Raw genomic sequence first — 20396 nt, forward strand, 5'->3', positions numbered from 1 at the left:
ATCCTACCAGAGATAGGAGACCACCAGAATATTTAAAAGATTATACATGTGAAGTGGATAGTGATGACCAGACACATTTTAGCATGGACTATTGTTATAGAGTCATGTGTGATGTACCCCTGACCTTCAGGGAAGCTGTAAACTCAACTAATTCAGAAAAGTGGGTTAATGCAATGAATGACGAAATGCAGTCACTCAGAGAGAATAACACATTTACCCTGACCAACTTACCTGTGGGTAAAGACGTAGTGGGGGGTAGATGGGTCTATGCAATTAAGAATAACATTGATGGTTCTGACAAATATAAAGCAAGATACGTAGCTAAGGGATATAGTCAGAAAATGGGCGTTGACTATGACGAGACGTTCTCTCCTACAGCTAACTTGACCAGTGTCCGTGTTATCATGCAAAAAGCAGCTCAGGAGAACCTGATTTTACATCAGATGGACGTTAAAACAGCGTATCTGCATGCTCCAATAGATTGCGAAATCTATATTGAACAACCTGAGGGTTATAAAGAGCACTCTAGTACCAAACAGGTGTATCGGTTAGAGAAGTCACTATATGGTTTGAAACAGTCAGGCAGGAACTGGAACAAGTTATTACATGACTATTTATCTGACAACAACTTTGTACAAAACCTGACAGACCATTGTGTTTACATCAGAGAAACTGACAATGAAAAAGTGATTCTGATAATATGGGTTGATGACTTGATCATTGCTGCCAGTGATGAAAATGCAGTGATGAATGTAAAAGAAATGCTTAAAGCAAGATTCCACATGAGAGATTTAGGTCATCTGAAACATTTTCTGGGTATTGATTTTAGCCAGAGTGATGCATGTGTGAAAATGTCACAGAAAAAATATTCAGTAAAATTGCTTGAAAAGTTTGACATGGTGAATTGCAAACCTAGAGCGACACCTTGTGAACCAAAGCTAAATTACAGCCATTCTGAGCTCTTGTCAGATGTAAAATTGTACAGAGAAGTAGTAGGAAGTTTGATCTACCTGAGTACATGTACAAGACCAGATTTAAGCTTTGTAGTAAGCAAATTGTCACAATACTTTAGTAATCCAACAGAGGAACAGTGGGTTACTGTGAAACATGTGCTGAGATATCTAAAAGGTACAACAGACAAAGTTTTGTGTTACAAATATTGTGAAAATGGTTTGAGTCTACATGCTTACAGTGATGCCGATTGGGCGACTGACGCCACTGATAGAAGGAGTACAACTGGATATTGTATAAGCTTGTGTGAAAATGGTCCTTTGGTTTCATGGAAGACCAAAAAGCAACCAACAGTTGCACTGTCAACATGTGAGGCAGAATATATGGCCTTAGCTGCAACTACACAAGAATGTATGTATTTAGTCCAACTTTTAAATGGCATTGATGGGAGTCAGTCTGCTACACCAAAGGTTTATGAGGATAACCAGGGTGCAATTGCATTAGCCAAGAATCCTGTAAACAGACAGCGATGCAAACATGTCGACATAAAATATCATTTTGTCAGATCAGCTGTGAATGATGGTAAAATATGTCTACAATATCTTCCCACAGATCAAATGGTAGCAGATGTAATGACAAAGCCTGCAACCAAATGCAAATTGTCGAAATTCTCAAGCTTTATGTTTGGAGAATAATTCATGTGATTTATGACATGTGATTTTTGATTTTGTTTCAAATGTTTTTATTTTTATGATGATGTTAACAGTATGAGAGCTAGTGGGAGTGTTGACGTATTGTCTCTTGTGCTCTCAATGACTGATTGGCCACTTGCTGGTCACGTGACATGCCCTGATTGTATATGTGCTGCACAGGTGCTAATAAATTTTTTGTTCTTCCCTTTTCACATTACCTGCCGCCTGCTGCGTATTTGTTTGCTCCTCATTCAGTGTTAGTTTAGGTTCTTGGGTACCGTTCGTTTAACTCTGTCAACATTAGCTAATATTAGCAATTTGAATAGTTGACGTTAGCTGTCATTAAATGTATATTTATTATATACATATCTGTTGTTGTTATAATTTTTGCTTTGCAAAATGTTACTGTGAGGAAGTTGCAAACATTATCTTAAGATCCACAGTAAACAGAAAGGTGAAAAAAAGGACCAAAGCGGATGTTTTTTCACAGTATTGACTCCGGAAAAGCGGGGTTACTACAGTACCCGTGTGTCTGGCTGAAATGTATTTGGAGCCCAACACAACAATGATTTTAGATACGGCCCACTTAGGCTTTACATTTACAGATATGTATACACATATATAATTTCTGAGAGGAGGCAAAAATTGATCTCATCACGCACTATTGTACATTTTTTACAGTCCGCGGTACTGTTTTTTAAAATCACTACTTCCGGTTCCGGTGTCGGAATAAACACATCTGTTTAGGTCTGTTTTTCATTTTCTGTTGATTTGTGTGTGGATTTTTTTGTAGATATCAGTCCTCGTTGTGCCATGTCTAAAATTATTTTTGTGTTGGGACTCCAAAAAACATTTTAGCCAGTCACAGGCACACGAGTACCGTCGTAATTATTTCAGCTTTTACTTTGGAAATAAACATTCCGGTTTCTGCAAATGAAAACAACATTCGTTTTGGTCTGTTCATCCGTGTCTGTTTACTGGGGATTTTCATTTTGATTAAATATAGAATGAATATCAAACTGTTTTTTATATTTAGTTATCGCTTTTCAACAACAAAAAAGAAGAATGATTTGTTGTTTAAATGTTTTTTTCTGACCGTTATCATTTACGGAAACCAGAAATTTTTATTTTCAAAGTAAAAGCGGGGACTACAGTACCTGGCCTGTAAGAAAATACTGTACTATGTGTTGTATCATGTTGCCTGATCAAATCCCCCCCTTTCTTCTACTTTCGTGTTATTTGTGCATAGAAAAATACTTTATGTGTAGGACTCCAAAGACATTTCAGCCAGACACATGGGCACTGTATTAGTATCCCCGTTTTTACTTTGAAAATAAAAACTTCCCGTGTCAGAATATGAAAAAAACAAAAACATCCGTTTTGGTCTGTTTTGCCGTTTCTGTTTACTAGAAATGTAAATGTTTGTTATATGAAATATAAAATGGAAATAAAAACATTGATTAAGATGTTGTTGTTGTTGTTGTTGTTTTTGTTTTTTGATCTTAATCAAAAAATTGATTAAGATGTTGTTAAGCGGAAGAAGATGGATGGATGGATGAAATGAAGATGTTGTTACTTTTCGACACTAAAAAAGAATCACGCTTAGTTTTTTCAATTTTCTTTTTTTAATAACATTCAAATCAACCAGTCGTTTTTTGTTTTTTTTAAATAAATGTCCATTCATGAAACAAACATTAAATGACCAAGACATATACTTGGGGTGCTGATTTATTTTTGTTTACCACAATAGAAACATGTTTCTTTAACGTCTTGAATGCAATTTCAGTTGAAATAATCAGATATGTTTTCCCTTCTATATCTACCTTCTACAATCCAGTGTTTCTCTAGAAAAATTCAGCCCTACATCGGTCATTTTTTGGGAAAAGAAAACGACATAAACATAACCCCATGCAATAGCACATGACCTCTTGTGGCAAGTCGAGGATCGACAATCTTGTTATTACGAAGGATTATGTGGCAAAAAGGCGAATAATTCACGTTCGTTAACATTCCCTCATTTAACGTAGTTGTGTTCCAGACAGGTTTTGTTGTTTGTTAGTTCAGAAACCTTCTAGAAAGTCGAGCAGTAACTGAACTTCATTACCCAAAAACCCATACGGCGACGTGTTACGTCATTACGTCACTCCCCACCTCGGGAAAAATCCAAGATGGAGGATATCATCGCTGTAGAAAAGAGCCCGGTAGGAATGTTTCTCGTTTTACGCTAACATTGTCCGCTGTTTCTGTGATACGCTTCTATAAATTGAAACGTTTTGGCGTCAGTGTATTTTTTTTAACTTGTCTGTCGGCAGCTCTCGGTGGCCCGTCAACAATAAGAAACGTAAAGCTGCCAATTCATTCTGTTGCTATGCATTGCTATGTCATGCAAGTTAGCCATTAGCATTAGCATTGATGTTTCTAGTGGAGAGTGAATAAATGTATTCAAGCAAACACAAGATTCACTATTTGAAATAGATGTAGTCAAAAGTGTTACTGGTGTTTGGGGATTGTTAAAACTTTCAATTCGTCGACTTTTGACGCTATCATTCGTGGCTAGCTGTCAGTGAGCTACTTAGCTAGCTAAAAAGTAAATGTTTGTTGTCTATCCATCCATCCATTTTCTACCGCTTGTCCCTTTCGGGGTGGCGGGGGGTGCTGGAGCCTCTCTTAGCTGCATTCGGGCGGAAGGCAGGGTACACCCTGGACAAGTCGCCACCTAATCGCAGGGCCAACACAGATAGACAGACAACATTCACACTGTGTGGTACAAATTAAAATGAAGAGTAGTTGGATGAACGTTTTAATGAAGGATCAATGTTTGTTTTTGTGTTAGTAAATAAAAGGATATTGTTACTAAATGTTGTTTGTGTTTTTGTTGTTGCATGCAGGACGAGATGCCGGCAGTTTTGAACTCCAGACCGCAGACCGGTCTGTCCTTTTTGGCACCAGAACCAGAAGATATTGAGGACCTGTACAGCAGATACAAGGTCAGACCCAATCCACTTTCACACCAGAATTTACACAAAATATCAATCAACAGGAATTAGAAGTCCCTCTGCCTCCAGGGCGCTTAAAAAGCGCCTGGTGCTCTTACATAACATAACATATCAAAACAACAGTCCTTTTCCAACCAACAGTTCAGGAACTTTAAGCTCATGTAACTTTTACTTCCACAAACTTAATGTTCTTGTAGAATTGTGTGGTTTTGTGTTTCCACATTTCAGGTAGTTCATACAAATCAGGCTGACATATGGAGGAGTAGTACAGCATATTTATACACAAACAATATTAGGTCATATTTCTTTTTACTAAATTGTAATTATATGAAATACAAAGCAATAATATATTAAACGATGGGGTTTAAAAACAAAGTGTACTGGATTTTACATAAAAAATTCAGGCTTTTGTCCTCAGTGTCCCACAGTCTGAAAGTCGTCCACTCAATACTAGATTAATTAATGAGGGTCTGGCAAGTCCTTATTGTCTATTTCAGCTGTAAATACAATATTATATATATGATAAATGTCAGTGTTTATCTCATGGCGACAACATAAATGCATCAAATTTAGCGTTACCTTGTTAGCATTCAGTTCACTCAGGTTGAGACGAGTAACTACGTAAATGGCGAGTGACTGACTATTTTTACCGCGTGTATCAAAGCATATAATGAATATTTAATGTGGTTTACCTTTTGTTCCACTCGTCCTTCATTTCACATTTCTCTTCCAACTACAAGGTCAGAGTTGCCACTTTAAAGTCCGGCTGAATATTTTATATTTCTCTGTAAATATTTATAAAAGAGTCCGTCCACTTCTCGTAGATTCGCATATTGCAATGAAGATTGTTAAGGACAATAAACAGCATTAAACTGCACTGTAGTTTAAATAAACAAGCCGTCTCGCATGCTGTAATGGTGGCTAAAACTTGGACTACAAAGTTTTAGGAACGCCCCCAACTGTGTTCCACCAATCAGCGGTCGACAACACAGCCTGCCCCTCTAGAGTTCTCGCTAATCAGAACTAAATATTGTTCCTGAAGAACTAAATCTACCCGGATAGTTTTTGGTTGATACGCAGTGGGAACTCTATTTACCCAGGTAAATAGGAAGGTTCTTGTTAAAGTTCATGAAGAACTAAATCTACCTTGGTAGTTTTTGGCGGAAACACGGGGAACTTTATTTACCCGGTAAATAGGAAAGTTCCTGAAGAATTAAATCTACACAGGTAGATTTTGGTGGAAACAAAGGGGGGAACTTTATTTACCCAGGTACATAGGAAAGTTCCTGTTAAAGTCCCTGAAGAACTAAATCGACCTGATTGGTTTTTGGTGGAAACACCAGAGGACATTTATTTACCTTGGTAAATAGGAACGTTCCTGAAGAACTAAATCTACACAGGTAGATTTTGGTGGAAACAAAGGGGGAAACTTTATTTACCCGGGTAAATAGGAACGTTCCTGTTGAAGTTCCTGAATAACTAAATCTACTTGGGTAGTTTTTGGTGGAAACGCAAGGGGAAGTTTATTTACCTGGGTAAATAGGAAAGTTCCTGTTAAAGTTCCTGAAGAACTAAGTCTACCTGGGTAGCTCTTGGTGAAAACACAGGGGGAACTTTATTTACCCGGATAAATAGGAACGTTCTTGTTGAAGTTCCTGAAGAACTAAATCTACCCGGGCAGTTTTTGGTGGAAACACAGGGGGGACTTTATTTACCCGGGCCAAGGGAAAAGTTCCTGCGGCGGTTTCCTATTGTAAACACGCTCAAGGCTTTGAAATGCAACACTGCCACCATTCCCTACTTTTCAGCTCAAGGCTTTGAAATGCAACACTGCCACCATTCCCTACTTTTCACAAGAAAACAATCGATTCTTCACTTTGTGGTTGCAGAAGCTGCAGCAGGAGCTGGAGTTTCTGGAGGTGCAGGAGGAATACATTAAAGATGAGCAGAAGAACCTGAAGAAAGAGTTCCTCCACGCACAGGAGGAAGTGAAGAGGATACAGAGCATCCCGCTCGTCATTGGCCAGTTCCTGGAAGCCGTGGACCAGAACACTGCCATTGTTGGCTCCACCACAGGTACTGATATCCCGGTATTTTTAAGTTGTATCGTGGGATATGATGTAAGTCGACATTTTAAACAAAACGTGCACTGTGTTTAATTTAAACTCAACACTACATTACTTTTACTACCAGTGTTCTGAAAATTACTTTAAAAAAGTCATTAATTATAGTTACATGTTACTTAACAAAAAAAGTAATTTAATTACTAATTTAATTACTCTTTAATATATGTACCTAATTACTAGGTAAAGTAATTAAAGAGTTACTTGAAAAAAACTCCCAAATGACCTAAACTGACTACAACAAGATATCTGTTGAAATTAGGGCCAGACCCATTATCGGCCAAGCCAATTATCGACACTATTTGGCAATTTGACGTATACCGGTATCAGCCTTTTTTTTATCGGTATCTGCCTTTTTTTTTTTTTTTTAAACTACAACACAACTACATCAGCAGATACAATATATACACACACTTAAAAAAAAAAATAGTGAAGTAGATAGTAATTACTGCTCAAGCACCAGCCCTTTTGCCCTGCATGAGAAAAGTTTCCGGGAGCCCTGTTTTTTTTATTCATTTAAGAATAAAAATTCCTTTTATTCAATTCAATTAAAAAAAACTATTTGTCCCGGGGGGAAATTAAGAGGCACACAGAGCAGTCAATGAGCGACAAGTTTAAGTTAAAACACAAAATTACCAGTTAAATACAAAAGTAAAGTATAAATGAAGGAAATTAAGTTAATTATATTTATACCCATATCTACATCTTTAAGCTACACTTAAACCAGTGTGGGTGGCACTGGGTGCAAGTGGGTAAAGTGTCTTCCCCAAGGACACAACGGCAGTGACTAGGATGGACTGTAGTGCAGTAATAGTAATTCATTAAACATATATACATCCATATATATATATATATATACACACATACATACATATATATACACACACACATACGTAGACATACATACAGAGCTATGTGCAAGTAGACCGATACTAGATGATAAAGTAAATGTGGTGCATGGCACATGATAGAACGACGGATTAAAAATAAACAAGAGCTATATAAATAGAATATAAAGTAATATAATAATAATATAAAGACTAAACTGATTGTAGTGCATGAAGTCCACTGTAATCATTGCAAAAAGAGTTAAGGGTTACCGGTAGTCAATTGTCAATAATTATACCCAAATAGGTTTTGATATCTGACAAGGCATTCATCTGAGATCTTGTGAGAATAATTTTCTAGTCTGCTCAGCTGTGTTCATAGCTGCGCTCACACAGCCACGCCCCCTTTCTTTCCTTCCTAATTTTAATGCGTTGATGGTCGCCCACAGTACATCTCTGCTTCTGCTCACTTGTCAAAACTTCACAACTTTTGTTTTTCTTTCCTAGCGTCTTCCTGCCATTTGTTTTTGCTACTGCAGCGATGGAGTTGCATGACAAACCTCATGTTTGCAGCAATTGAACCGTGGGCTCATTTAAAGGAGCGCACAGAGTTTCATGTGCCGTGATTCAATCAAATAATGCGACAGAGATGGATGGACGACTAAAAAGCTATCGCTGCTAAAAATCTAAACTTTGTGTAAATATAAGATATTATTATACAAGTAAAGACAAGCAGGCAGCAGCTCACACATTCTCATACTTTCTGTGACATCCAGGTAGAAATTATGTCAGCCATCAGGAAAAATGTTCCAACTATAATCTATGTGAAGGAACCCAGAATGGAAATGTTACAAAATGGAGTAGATGAGTCATTGTGATGTTGAGAAATGCCATATTTTTACCACTTTAAGGAGATTTGTCATGTTTAGAAATGCAAATGTTGATGCTCTTCTTAGACACACGGAAAAAAGATGTTTGATGTTTTTTTAATGCTGCTAAATTAAACACATTAGCGCCACAAAAAACATTATGTTGTGCCTGGTCCCACTTTTCTTAAGAAATAATGTTAAAAAATCTACTTAAAGCGTATACTATTCCTGTTTATATAACTTTTACTGCAAATGAATATCGGTTATCCAAATCGTCCTTGTGACTAAGGCTGAAACGACGCGTCAACATAGTCGACGTCATCGGTTACGTAAATACGTCGACGCCGTTTTTGTGCGTCGACGCGTCGCATATTTACGTCACACTACCATCATGGCGGAGCGCAAAGCAGACTGTGCGAGCGAGGGGGAAAAAGCACGCCAAAAGTGTGGGAGTATTTCAATACACGGCCTAATAATGTTGTTGTATGCACACTGTGTCGAGCGGAAATGGCCTATCATAGCAGCACAACGGCTATGAACGAACATTTGAAAAGAAAACCATCAACCATCAACTAGTCAATCGTCCGCGTTAGTATACGTTGTCATCATTACACAAAAACATGAATGTGTCATTTGTATCTGCTAGGGGTGTAACGGTACGTGTTTTTTATTGAACCGTTTCGGTACGGGGCTTTCGGTTCGGTACGGGGGTGTACTGAACGAGTTTCTAAGCTAAAGCTAACTTTAGCTGCTAAAGTCTTAACAAGCTGCTTTGCTCCTTCTGCCTCTGTCTCAGCACGCAGCATTGTCCCACCCACACAACCATCTGATTGGTACACAGAAAGCTCTACCAGCCAATCAGCAGTGCGTATTCAGAGCGTTACCAGCCAATCAGCAGTGCGTATTCAGAGCGCATGTAGTCAGCGCTTCATCGTCTAGCAGATAGGTGTTTAGCAGGTGAGCATCAGGCAGCGGACTCTCCCCAAATGATAATAAACACCTCCCTGTCAACTACTAGTAACATCACTATGAGCCCGTTGACCTTCTAGAAACTTAAACTGCAGCTCAGCTCGCTCGCAGTCCTGGTTTGAGGTGAAGGCTAATTACCTCTCAGTTCCAGCCACATCGACCCCTTCTGAGCGTAGACATGCTAACCTTTCTTCATTACAACTGTTAGTCACTCACTGGAATGAGTAGAATTGGTTATTGTGTACTGTGTTGGACTGGATGTTTATTTTGCACATTTTAAAAGCAATACTTAATGTTTACAGTGCTCCAGAATATTTAGATTGGCACTTTTTTGTATTGGATGTTTATCTTTATTTTTGCACATTTTAGCAAATAAGCAATACTTTCACTTTTGTTGAAATGTTTACACTGTTGTTACAGAATATTTCGTTTTGCACTTTTTTGTATTGGATGTTTATCTTTATTTTTGCACATTTTAAAGCAAAATAAGCAATACTTTTACTTTTGAAATGCTTATACTACCCTCTGGTAGTATAAGCATAGTATAAGCAAAGGGGGACCAGAGGGTGTGTGCTAATTACAGGGGTATCACACTACTCAGCCTCCCTGGGAAAGTTTACGCCAAGGTACTGGAAAGGAGGGTCCGGCCGATAGTCGAACCTCAGATTCAAGAGGAGCAATGTGGATTCCGTCCTGGTCGTGGAACAACTGACCAACTCTTTACGCTTGCGGGAATCCTGGAGAGGGCCTGGGAGTATGCCTATCCAGTCTACATGTGTTTTGTGGATTTGGAGAAGGCGTATGACCGCGTCCCTCGGGAGATCTTGTGGGAGGTGCTGAGGGAGTACGGAGTGAGGGGAACCCTGTTGAGGGCCATCCAATCTCTGTACAACCAAAGCGAGAGTTGTGTCCGGGTGCTTGGATGTAAGTCGGATCCGTTTCCAGTGGGGGTTGGTCTCCGCCAGGGCTGCGCTCTGTCACCTATCCTGTTTGTGATTTTCATGGACAGGATTTCTAGGCGGAGTCGTGGCCATGGCGGAGAGGGTTTACGTCTCGGTGGGCTAAAGGTTGCGTCACTGCTGTTTGCAGATGATGTGGTCCTGATGGCACCTTCGGTTCGTGACCTTCAGCTCTCACTGGATCGGTTCGCAGCCGAGTGTTCAGCGGCTGGAATGAGGATCAGCATCTCCAAATCTGAGGCCATGGTTCTCAGCAGGAAACCGATGGTTTGTACAGTCCGGGTAGGGGACAGGACTCTGTCCCAGGTGGAGGAGTTTAAGTATCTCGGGGTCTTGTTCACGAGTGAGGGAAAGATGAAGAAGGAAATCAGCCGGAGAATCGGAGCAGCTGGGGCAGTATTGCAGTCTCTCTGCCGCACTGTTGTGACGAAACGGGAGCTGAGCCAGAAGGCAAAGCTCTCGGTCTACCGAGCTATCTACATTCCTACTCTCACCTATGGTCATGAAGTGTGGGTAATGACCGAAAGAATAAGATCGCGGATACAAGCGGCCGAAATGAGTTTCCTCAGAAGGGTGGCTGGCATCTCCCTTAGAGATAGGGTGAGAAGTGCAGTCACCCGAGAGAGACTCGGAGTAGAGCCGCTGCTCCTTCGCTTGGAAAGGAGCCAGCTTAGGTGGTTCGGGCATCTCGTGCGGATGCCTCACGAGCGTCTCCCTAGGGAGGTCCTCGTTGCACGTCCCACTGGGAGGAGGCCCCGCGGCAGGCCAAGGACCAGATGGGGGGATTACATCTCCTCTCTGGCCTGGGAACGCTTCGGGATTCCCCAGGAGGAAGTCGCAAATGTTGCTCTGGAGAGGGAAGTCTGGGGGTGTCTGCTGGAGCTGCTGTCCCCGCGACCCGATTCCGGATAAGCGGTTAAAGATGGATGGATGGATGGATGCTTATACTATTGCAGAATATTAAGATTTGCACTGGATGTTTACTTTTATATTTGCACATTAAAAAGCAAATAAGCTACTTTTAATTTTGTTAAATGTTAAAAGTTTTAAATGTTTACATTGTTACAGAATATTTTGTCATGTTGTCAATTTTGACTGAGTGGCCATACTTTTTTTTTTGTAAATAAAAGCCATGTCTTTTGAAAAAACTGGCCTACATTTATTTTTTCCTCTTCATTTTAAATAAAATAAAATAAAAAATAATCGGTAAAAGGAAAAATAATCTATAGATTAATCGAAAAAAAAATAATCTATAGATTAATCGAAAAAAATAATCTATAGATTAATCGATAGAAAAATAATCGTTAGCTGCAGCCTTACTTGTGACTACTAATAATCGGAATTGGCCCTAAAAAAACATATCGTCGATCTCTAGTTGAAATAGCTGCACATGCAAACATTCTATTTTTACAATATATAAATTCTTTATCCCGTCAGGTGTCTGTTGAGAGAAAGAAGAAGTTGTCCTCTGCATGCCTGCATTTAATAATTCAGAGCGGAGGACATGTTTTAAATGTGTAATGAGTTATTTTTGCTCTGTGGGCTTTCGCTCACCTTTCAGGGTCCAACTACTACGTGCGCATCCTGAGCACCATCGACCGAGAGCTCCTCAAGCCCAATGCCTCCGTGGCCCTGCACAAGCACAGCAACGCCCTCGTCGACGTGCTGCCCCCCGAAGCCGACAGCAGCATCATGATGCTGACGTCAGGTAACGCTGCCGCCGCTCCATCCGGAGGAAAAATAGTCATGTGGTTCATTTGTCATCATGTGTTTGCGCCCACAGATCAAAAACCCGATGTAATGTACGCTGACATCGGCGGCATGGACATTCAGAAGCAGGAGGTCAGGGAAGCCGTGGAGCTACCACTCACGCATTTTGAACTCTACAAGCAGGTCCGAAATCACAACACGGGACATTGCAGCATACATTTTGCATATATGTCCTCATTGCAGTGATGAATGATTTATTATCTCTCTCATACAGATTGGCATTGACCCACCCAGGGGAGTCCTCATGTATGGACCTCCAGGTTGTGGGAAGACCATGTTGGCCAAAGCTGTGGCTCACCACACCACAGGTACGTACTTGCACACATGATGTCATCACTAGAAAGTAGGGCGTGATGATTATGGCAGAAATAATAATCAATATTACCGTATTTTCCGAACTATAGAGTGCACCGGTAGAAAATCCGCACCCACAAAATAACAATAAAATATTCCCCATTTATTAGTTGCACTGGACTATACGCCGCAGCTGTATACGTTGTGAAATTAGTTATTTGCAAATAAATATTCTGTTTTTCCAAACGGTTTCTGTAACACGGCAGTAAAACAGCTGATCAAACAAAACAGAAGTCATTGTCATGGACCCACTAGCTGCGGAAGCCAGCTCTCCAATCAGCTAAACAGACTCAATAACTCCACGCTGACGTTTTGGTAAGTTTGTGAATGCCATTGTAAGTTAATAATACTAACACAGACGCTAGCGCCATTACATTACGATAGCACGTACAAATATGCATGAAAACGCTCCTACAGACATCACACATGGGACGGTTTAGTAAGTAGGAATTGTTTTAGTTATATTGTAAAACTTTGAAAACATTGCTTGGAGTGATGAATGAAGACTCCATACGAGTAGAAACAGGGCTGTAACTAGGATTTGAAAAACACCAAGGTCAAAATTTGGTCCAAGAGGAGCTTTGGAAGGCTGAAATCATGGCTATCCCAGCACCACATGAATACTTTTACCTTGAGCAACACAATGAACAATCCACTTTTTTTTTTATTACTATGCTAAAGTTTAGCGTATTCAACAATGTTAACATCATTGAAACATAAGTTTAAAACCTTTACTTCATATTAAACTCCGACAAGGATGCGAACCGCAGATCTTCTGCTTTTCATGGCAAGTACTAGTGACCGGAAGTTCATGGGTAAGATTTGTTATCAGTGACAGAGCATGTCATGGCCAGGAATACCTTAGGGGTAAAACTTTAAATGAAGTGCCTTGTCATTCAATAATTTACATTTGACGTGCGCTTCTTGACGTAAAACAGGCCCCCGTGGGTGGTGGTTTTTGGTCCAAACATGCAAGGACCGCCTCTGCCTGTGTGAAAGACATGACCCCCAATTCTACTGTTAGGACTAAAAATAAGTTATTTTGCAGGATCCCTGTGTAAATTGTATGTGTTTTTTGTCCCTTTCACCAGCGGCCTTCATCCGTGTGGTGGGCTCTGAGTTTGTGCAGAAGTACTTGGGTGAAGGTCCTCGCATGGTGCGCGACGTCTTCCGCCTGGCCAAAGAAAACGCCCCCGCCATTATCTTCATCGATGAGATTGACGCCATCGCCACAAAGCGATTTGACGCGCAGACCGGGGGTATGACGCAGCCTTGTTGCAGTCCTGGATGATGATGACGGAAGTAAACTTTCTTGCCTGGTTTCTCTGCAGCGGACCGAGAGGTGCAGAGAATATTGCTGGAGCTGCTTAATCAGATGGACGGTTTCGACCAGAACGTCAACGTCAAGGTGAGTCAAGTCCCACACGCCGTCTGAAGAAGCTTTTAGCTAATTCCCCCATGGCTGCACTGTCTGCGTGTGAGTCCTCTCTGTGGCGCTGCCCAACCAGACGCCAACATTATTATGCTGCATGTCCTTTTGCTTGAACACGATTTATTATTCAAACTCACGAGTGGATATTAATGCACATAAGCTTGAGGTTGACTGCAAGCATGAGTTGCTCATTGTGTATCTTGACGATACAAGTGTTTTTTAAATCGGTCAATATTGATAATTATTGATATTTTTTATGACCAATGGAAAATGAGGAGCAATAGAAAAATATTAAGATTTTTTGTTCTACATTTAAACACTTCCTTGTGATCTACATAACATGTAATGGTGGGTCTTTGGTCAAAAGGTTGCATAGATTAGGTTGTACAATCCATCTTTAAGTCGCTTTCTGACCGTCTTTTCAGGATGCGCTGTTTTGAGGGCAGTCTTATTTATGTGCCTCCATTTCGACAGTGTCTTCTCCCTGTCATGTGTAGCATGCAAGGACGGGAGTGGAAGAAGTGTCAAAAGATGGCGCTAACTGTTTTAATGAGATTCAGACTTTACTTCAATCAATAACGGAGCAGCATCTCCTCATCCATGGCTCACTAGTGTAACAACGCCGGAAATGTGTCCTGTGAAAAACGGTCCAACTAGAACTCTCTAATAACTGAAGTTCTGTGGGTGAATTATGTAATGCCAGTACACCGGTAGTCTTTAGCGCTTCCATAGCGAGTCTACAGACAGATATAAAATAGAACTTTACGCTACTTTATATTAGAAATGGCAACAGCGGAGGATGAATGTCCCATAACAAGAAGATAGAGAAAAAGAAGGAGCTTATTGACTACAGTGTGGGAACGGACTACAAAAGCGGACTCGTGCAAATTTTTAGGATTTATGCAGATCCCAAATACACATCAGCAGGTAACAGAAGGTAAGACAAGTTGGTTTTACATAATATTGCAAAACAAAACGGCAGATAATATGTCTGCTAATAGGTGCCCTTTTATCGGGCTTTATACACACACACCACAATAAACGATAACCGTAATGCGCAGACAATCCATCAAGCGGTGTGACTTCATAGCTTACCAAAGTTGTACTAAAACATTTTTACAGATTTTTTCAATCAATCAATCAATCAATCAATCAATGTTTATTTATATAGCCCTAAATCACAAGTGTCTCAAAGGGCTGTACAAGCCACAACGACATCCTCGGTACAGAGCCCACATACGGGCAAGGAAAAACTCACCCCAGTGGGACGTCGGTGAATGACTATGAGAAACCTTGGAGAGGACCGCATATGTGGGTAACCCCCCCCCCTCTAGGGGAGACCGAAAGCAACGGATGTCGAGTGGGTCTGACATAACATTGTGAAAGTCCAGTCCACAGTGGATCCAACACATCAGCGGGAGTCCAGTCCACAGCGGGGCCAACAGGGAACCATCCCGAGCGGAGACGGGTCAGCAGCGCAGAGATGTCCCCAACCGATGCACAGGCTAGTGGTCCACCCGGGGTCCCGGCTCTGGACAGCCAGCACTTCATCCATGGCCACCGGACCTATGCAACTCCCCCTCGCAAGGGACAGGGGAGAAGAGGAGAGAAGAAAAGAAACGGCAGATCAACTGGTCTAAAAAAGGGGGGGTCTATTTAAAGGCTAGATTATACAAATGAGTTTTAAGATGGGACTTAAATGCTTCTACTGAGGTAGCATCTCTAACTGTTACCGGGAGGGCATTCCAGAGTACTGGAGCCCGAATAGAAAACGCTCTATAGCCCGCAGACTTTTTTTTGGCTCTGGGAATCACTAATAAGCCGGAGTTCTTTGAACGCAGATTTCTTGTCGGGACATATGGTACAATACAATCGGCGAGATAGGCTGGAGCTAAACCGTGTAATATTTTATACGTAAGTAGTAAAACCTTAAAGTCGCATCTTAAGTGCACAGGAAGCCAGTGCAAGTGAGCCAGTATAGGCGTAATATGATCAAACTTTCTTGTTTTTGTCAAAAGCCTTGCAGCCGCATTTTGTACCAACTGTAATCTTTTAATGCTAGACATAGGGAGGCCCGAAAATAATACGTTACAGTAATCGAGACGAGACGTAACGAACGCATGAATAATGATCTCAGCGTCGCTAGTGGACAAGATGGAACGAATTTTAGCGATATTACGGAGATGAAAGAAGGCCGTTTTAGTAACACTCTTAATGTGTGACTCAAACGAGAGAGTTGGGTCGAAGATAATACCCAGATTCTTTACCGAGTCTCCTTGTTTAATTGTTTGGTTGTCAAATGTTAAGGTGGTATTATTAAATAGATGTTGGTGTCTAGCAGGACCGATAATCAGCATTTCCGTTTTCTTAGCGTTGAGTTGCAAAAAGTTAGCGGACATCCATTGTTTAATTTCATTAAGACACGCCTCCAGCTGACTACAGTCCGGCGTGTTGGTCAGCTTTAGGGGCATGTAGAGTTGAGTGTCATCAGCATAACAGTGAAAGCTAACACCGTACTTGCGTATGATGTCACCGAGCGGCAGCATGTAAATACTAAAGAGTGCAGGGCCAAGAACCGAACCCTGGGGAACTCCGCACGTTACCTTGACATAGTCCGAGGTCACATTGTTATGGGAGACGCACTGCATCCTGTCAGTAAGATAAGAGTTAAACCAAGACAAGGCTAAGTCTGACATACCAATACGTGTTTTGATACGCTCTAATAAAATATTATGATCGACGGTATCGAAAGCGGCGCTAAGATCAAGAAGCAGCAACATAGATGACGCATCAGAATCCATCGTTAGCAATAGATCATTAGTCATTTTTGCGAGGGCTGTCTCCGTAGAGTGATTTGCCCTGAAACCGGATTGAAAAGGTTCACAGAGATTGTTAGTCACTAAGTGTTCATTTAGCTGCTGTGCAACAGTTTTTTCGAGAATTTTGGAAATAAACGGAAGGTGGGAGACCGGTCGGTAGTTTACCATGAGGTCAGGATCGAGGTTAGGTCTTTTGAGCAGAGGATGAATAACCGCTTTTTTGAATGCTAGGGGAACAGTGCCGGAGGAAAGTGATAAGTTTATAATATTTAACACTGATGGACCTAATAATACAAACAGTTCCTTGATAAGTTTCCCAGGAAGTGGGTCAAGTAAACATGTTGTTTGTTTTATCCCACTTACACGCTGTAATAATTCCTCTAATGTTATTTCATCAAAAATAGAGAGACTATTTTGGAGGGCAGTGTCCGTCGTATATACAGTCGTATTTGTGTTAATAGAGCCCAGTTGTAGCTGGGATGCGTTGTCTTTAATCTCCTTTCTAATGAGTTCAATTTTCTTATTAAAGAAATTCATAAAATCATCTGCCGAGTGGGTGGAGCTACTGGGAGGAGTCCCTTGTTGGGTTAGCGATGCTACTGTACTAAACAGAAATTTAGGATCGTTTTTGTTGAGGCGGATGAGATTTGAGTAGTATTTAGTTTTAGCTAAGGTAAGCATGCGTTTATAAGTTATTAAACTATCACTCCATGCTTGATGGAAAACCTCAAGTTTAGTCGCGCGCCATTTGCGTTCCAGTTTTCTACATGATAATTTCTGAGCTCTAATTTCTTCTGTAAACCATGGGGTGCGCCTTTTAGGGGCCCTTTTTTGCTTTAGCGGTGCTATACTATCAATAATTTCGCGCAAGGCATCGTCAAAGTTGTTAGTGAGTTTATCAATAGAGCCGACATAATTTGGGAATGGTGCTATTACCGAAGGCAGTAGGTCAGCAAGAGTCATCGTTGTGGCAGCATTAATGTTGCGGCCGCTATAGCAGTTATTATTATTATTAGCTTGTTGACAAAGAGTCAAAACTTCAAATTTTATAAGGTAATGATCGGACATTACTTTAGTATATGGAAGTATCATAACTTTGGAGGTGGTGACACCCCTGACAAGCACTAGATCTATTGTATTACCGTTGCGATGCGTGGGTTCATGTATTATTTGTGTAAGACCACAGCTATCAATTATGGTTTGGAGCGCCACGCACTGAGGGTCCGATGGGGTATTCATATGGATATTAAAGTCCCCCATTATGATTATATTGTCGGCGTGCGTCACTAGATCAGCAACGGACTCTGAGAATTCACTGATAAAGTCCGAATAGGGCCCAGGGGGGCGGTAGATAACAGCCAGGTCGAGAGGTAGCGGTGTGACAGACCTCATAGTAAGCACCTCAAACGATTTATATTTATTATTTAGGTTAGGGGTAAGGTTGAAATTTTCATTGTATATTAGTGCGACACCCCCTCCCCTTTTAAGAGGGCGGGCAACATGCGCATTCGTATAGTTAGGAGGAGATGCCTCATTGAGCGCAAAAAATTCGTCCGGTTTGAGCCAGGTTTCGCTAAGACCAATGACGTTAAGATTGTTGTCTCTAATGACCTCATTAACCAATAACGCCTTGGGAGACAATGATCTTATGTTTAAAAAGCCCATATTATAGGTATTGGGCTGTTTTGACGAGTTTTTGTTAAGATTATCCGTAGTGGCAATATTAACAATGTTGCGTTTATTATGCGTAGTGCACTTTAAATAGTTTCGACCATATCTAGGAATTGATATGACGGGAATTTTCCGATTGTTTGCTTGGTGCTGCAATAGACTGGACATATCATAATTTGCCACCTCAGTAGAATGCATGTCCACCCCTGACACAGACACAACAGAAAAAACATTATGTGAATTGTGTATTATTCTAAGAGAATTGCTATGCGTACATGGATTATCCAGCCTGGCGCTGGCTAGTTCTAGCTTAACTGACTCCTCACCCGGACTAACAGACATTGTAATTGCCTGTGACCGGGCTTGCTCTAGTGTAGTCAGTCAAGTGAGACTTAAATAGTAGTCTATGTTTCTAGACAGGATGATGGCGCCTTCCTGGTTAGGGTGAAGGCCGTCTCTCATCAGCAAGCCTGGTTTGCCCCAGAAAGAGGGCCAGTTATCAATAAACGTTAGCCCCTTCTGCCTACAGTAGCTAGCCAACCACTTGTTAAGCGAGACTAATCTGCTATATCTCTCATCATTGCCTCTCGCAGGCAGGGGGCCAGAGACAATTACTCGATGCCTGGACATCTTTCTGGCGAGATCACAAGTCCTGGCTATGTTTCTCTTTGTAATCTCTGACTGTCTCATTCTAGTGTCATTGGAGCCAACGTGTACAACTATATTCGCATAATTAGTGGTGCGATTAGCCTGTCGTACGTGTTTACTAGGCCTGTTGCGAGTTAGCTCCCTAAGATTAGCTTCAATGTCAGGTGCTCTGGCCCCGGGGATACACTTTATTGTGGCTGGTTTGCTAAGCTTTATGTTTCGGGTGATGGAGTCCCCTATAACTAAGGTGTGGTGCCCGGTAGACTGGGGTGTAGGACTAGCTAAAGAGCTAAATCTATTATGCGTCTCAACCGGTACACCGTAGCTTGTAGGCCGCTTAGGACAGCTACAAGCTGGGCTAGTTAGCTCGCTACAGCTAACGCTAGCAGATGTGTCCGCAACATCTAAAGTTACGACATTACTCTGCTCTAACTGGCGGACACGGCCCTCTAGCAGAGCCAACCTCTCCGTGAGTATGGTGCAAGACGCGCAGGAAGCCATTACTCACAGTGTTTTCTGTCACCGAGTGAAGTTCCTGCTGTCCTCAGGGAAGTGGTCGCGGTCTGTAGGAGTAGCTTCTTACTGACCGGCGCTGCCTTTCTCCGCGCTAGCTTAGCAGCTAGCTAGCTGAGGAAAGGGTGGTGGGACAGAGATCGGGTGATTTGCAAGTTAAATAGTACCACTAAAAATGTTTGAGAAGTGATAAAGAAAGCTGTAGAACAATTAAAAGCACACAGATAGAGCGCTACTTAGCTTTTTCGCAACAGCGAACAGACGGCGAGCAGTCACGCACGGTGAACCGGAACCGTATGTAATGTTCTATATTCTCAATGAAACATCAACGTTTTGGTGCTGTTTACTGGCTTCATCTTGCAGTCTACAGGTATATCTTATGTGTGACTGCCACCTACTGGTCACACTTTATTTATTGATATCGATGACTATATATTGATATTGTTTTATCCCCCCTCAGGTGATCATGGCTACCAACAGAGCCGACACACTGGACCCAGCCCTGTTACGTCCTGGTCGTCTGGACCGAAAGATCGAATTCCCGCTGCCCGACCGCAGGCAGAAACGTCTCATTTTCTCTACGATCACCAGCAAAATGAACCTCTCTGAGGAGGTGGACCTGGAGGACTGTATCCTTTTTTTAAACAAATATTAACACTGAAGTAGTCTTGATTTCAATAATGATATCTAACCTACCTAGAGTGCAACAGGTGTAAACCTTGTCAAATGATATGGAACCACATGTTGATCCGTTGAACACAAAAACCAGTACAGGCCCAACAATGACAAAAATAGATACTCGT

General features: G+C 41.3%; 1 protein-coding gene across 1 annotated transcript in view; it reads left to right on the top strand.

Moving 5' to 3' along the window:
* The first annotated feature begins 3706 nt into the window (after window positions 1–3706).
* Window positions 3707–20396, top strand: part of LOC133660481 (26S proteasome regulatory subunit 6B) — a 20001-nt gene continuing 3311 nt past the window's right edge. The window contains exons 1-9 of the mRNA XM_062064020.1: window positions 3707–3844; window positions 4532–4630; window positions 6529–6715; window positions 11948–12094; window positions 12170–12279; window positions 12371–12464; window positions 13602–13769; window positions 13842–13918; window positions 20054–20222. Of these exons, the coding sequence (XP_061920004.1) occupies window positions 3812–3844; window positions 4532–4630; window positions 6529–6715; window positions 11948–12094; window positions 12170–12279; window positions 12371–12464; window positions 13602–13769; window positions 13842–13918; window positions 20054–20222 (1084 nt within the window). The 5' untranslated portion in view covers window positions 3707–3811. The remainder of the gene's footprint in view (window positions 3845–4531; window positions 4631–6528; window positions 6716–11947; window positions 12095–12169; window positions 12280–12370; window positions 12465–13601; window positions 13770–13841; window positions 13919–20053; window positions 20223–20396) is intronic.

Source organism: Entelurus aequoreus, linkage group LG11, assembly GCF_033978785.1.
Source record: "Entelurus aequoreus isolate RoL-2023_Sb linkage group LG11, RoL_Eaeq_v1.1, whole genome shotgun sequence".
Taxonomy (NCBI): Eukaryota; Metazoa; Chordata; class Actinopteri; order Syngnathiformes; family Syngnathidae; genus Entelurus; species Entelurus aequoreus.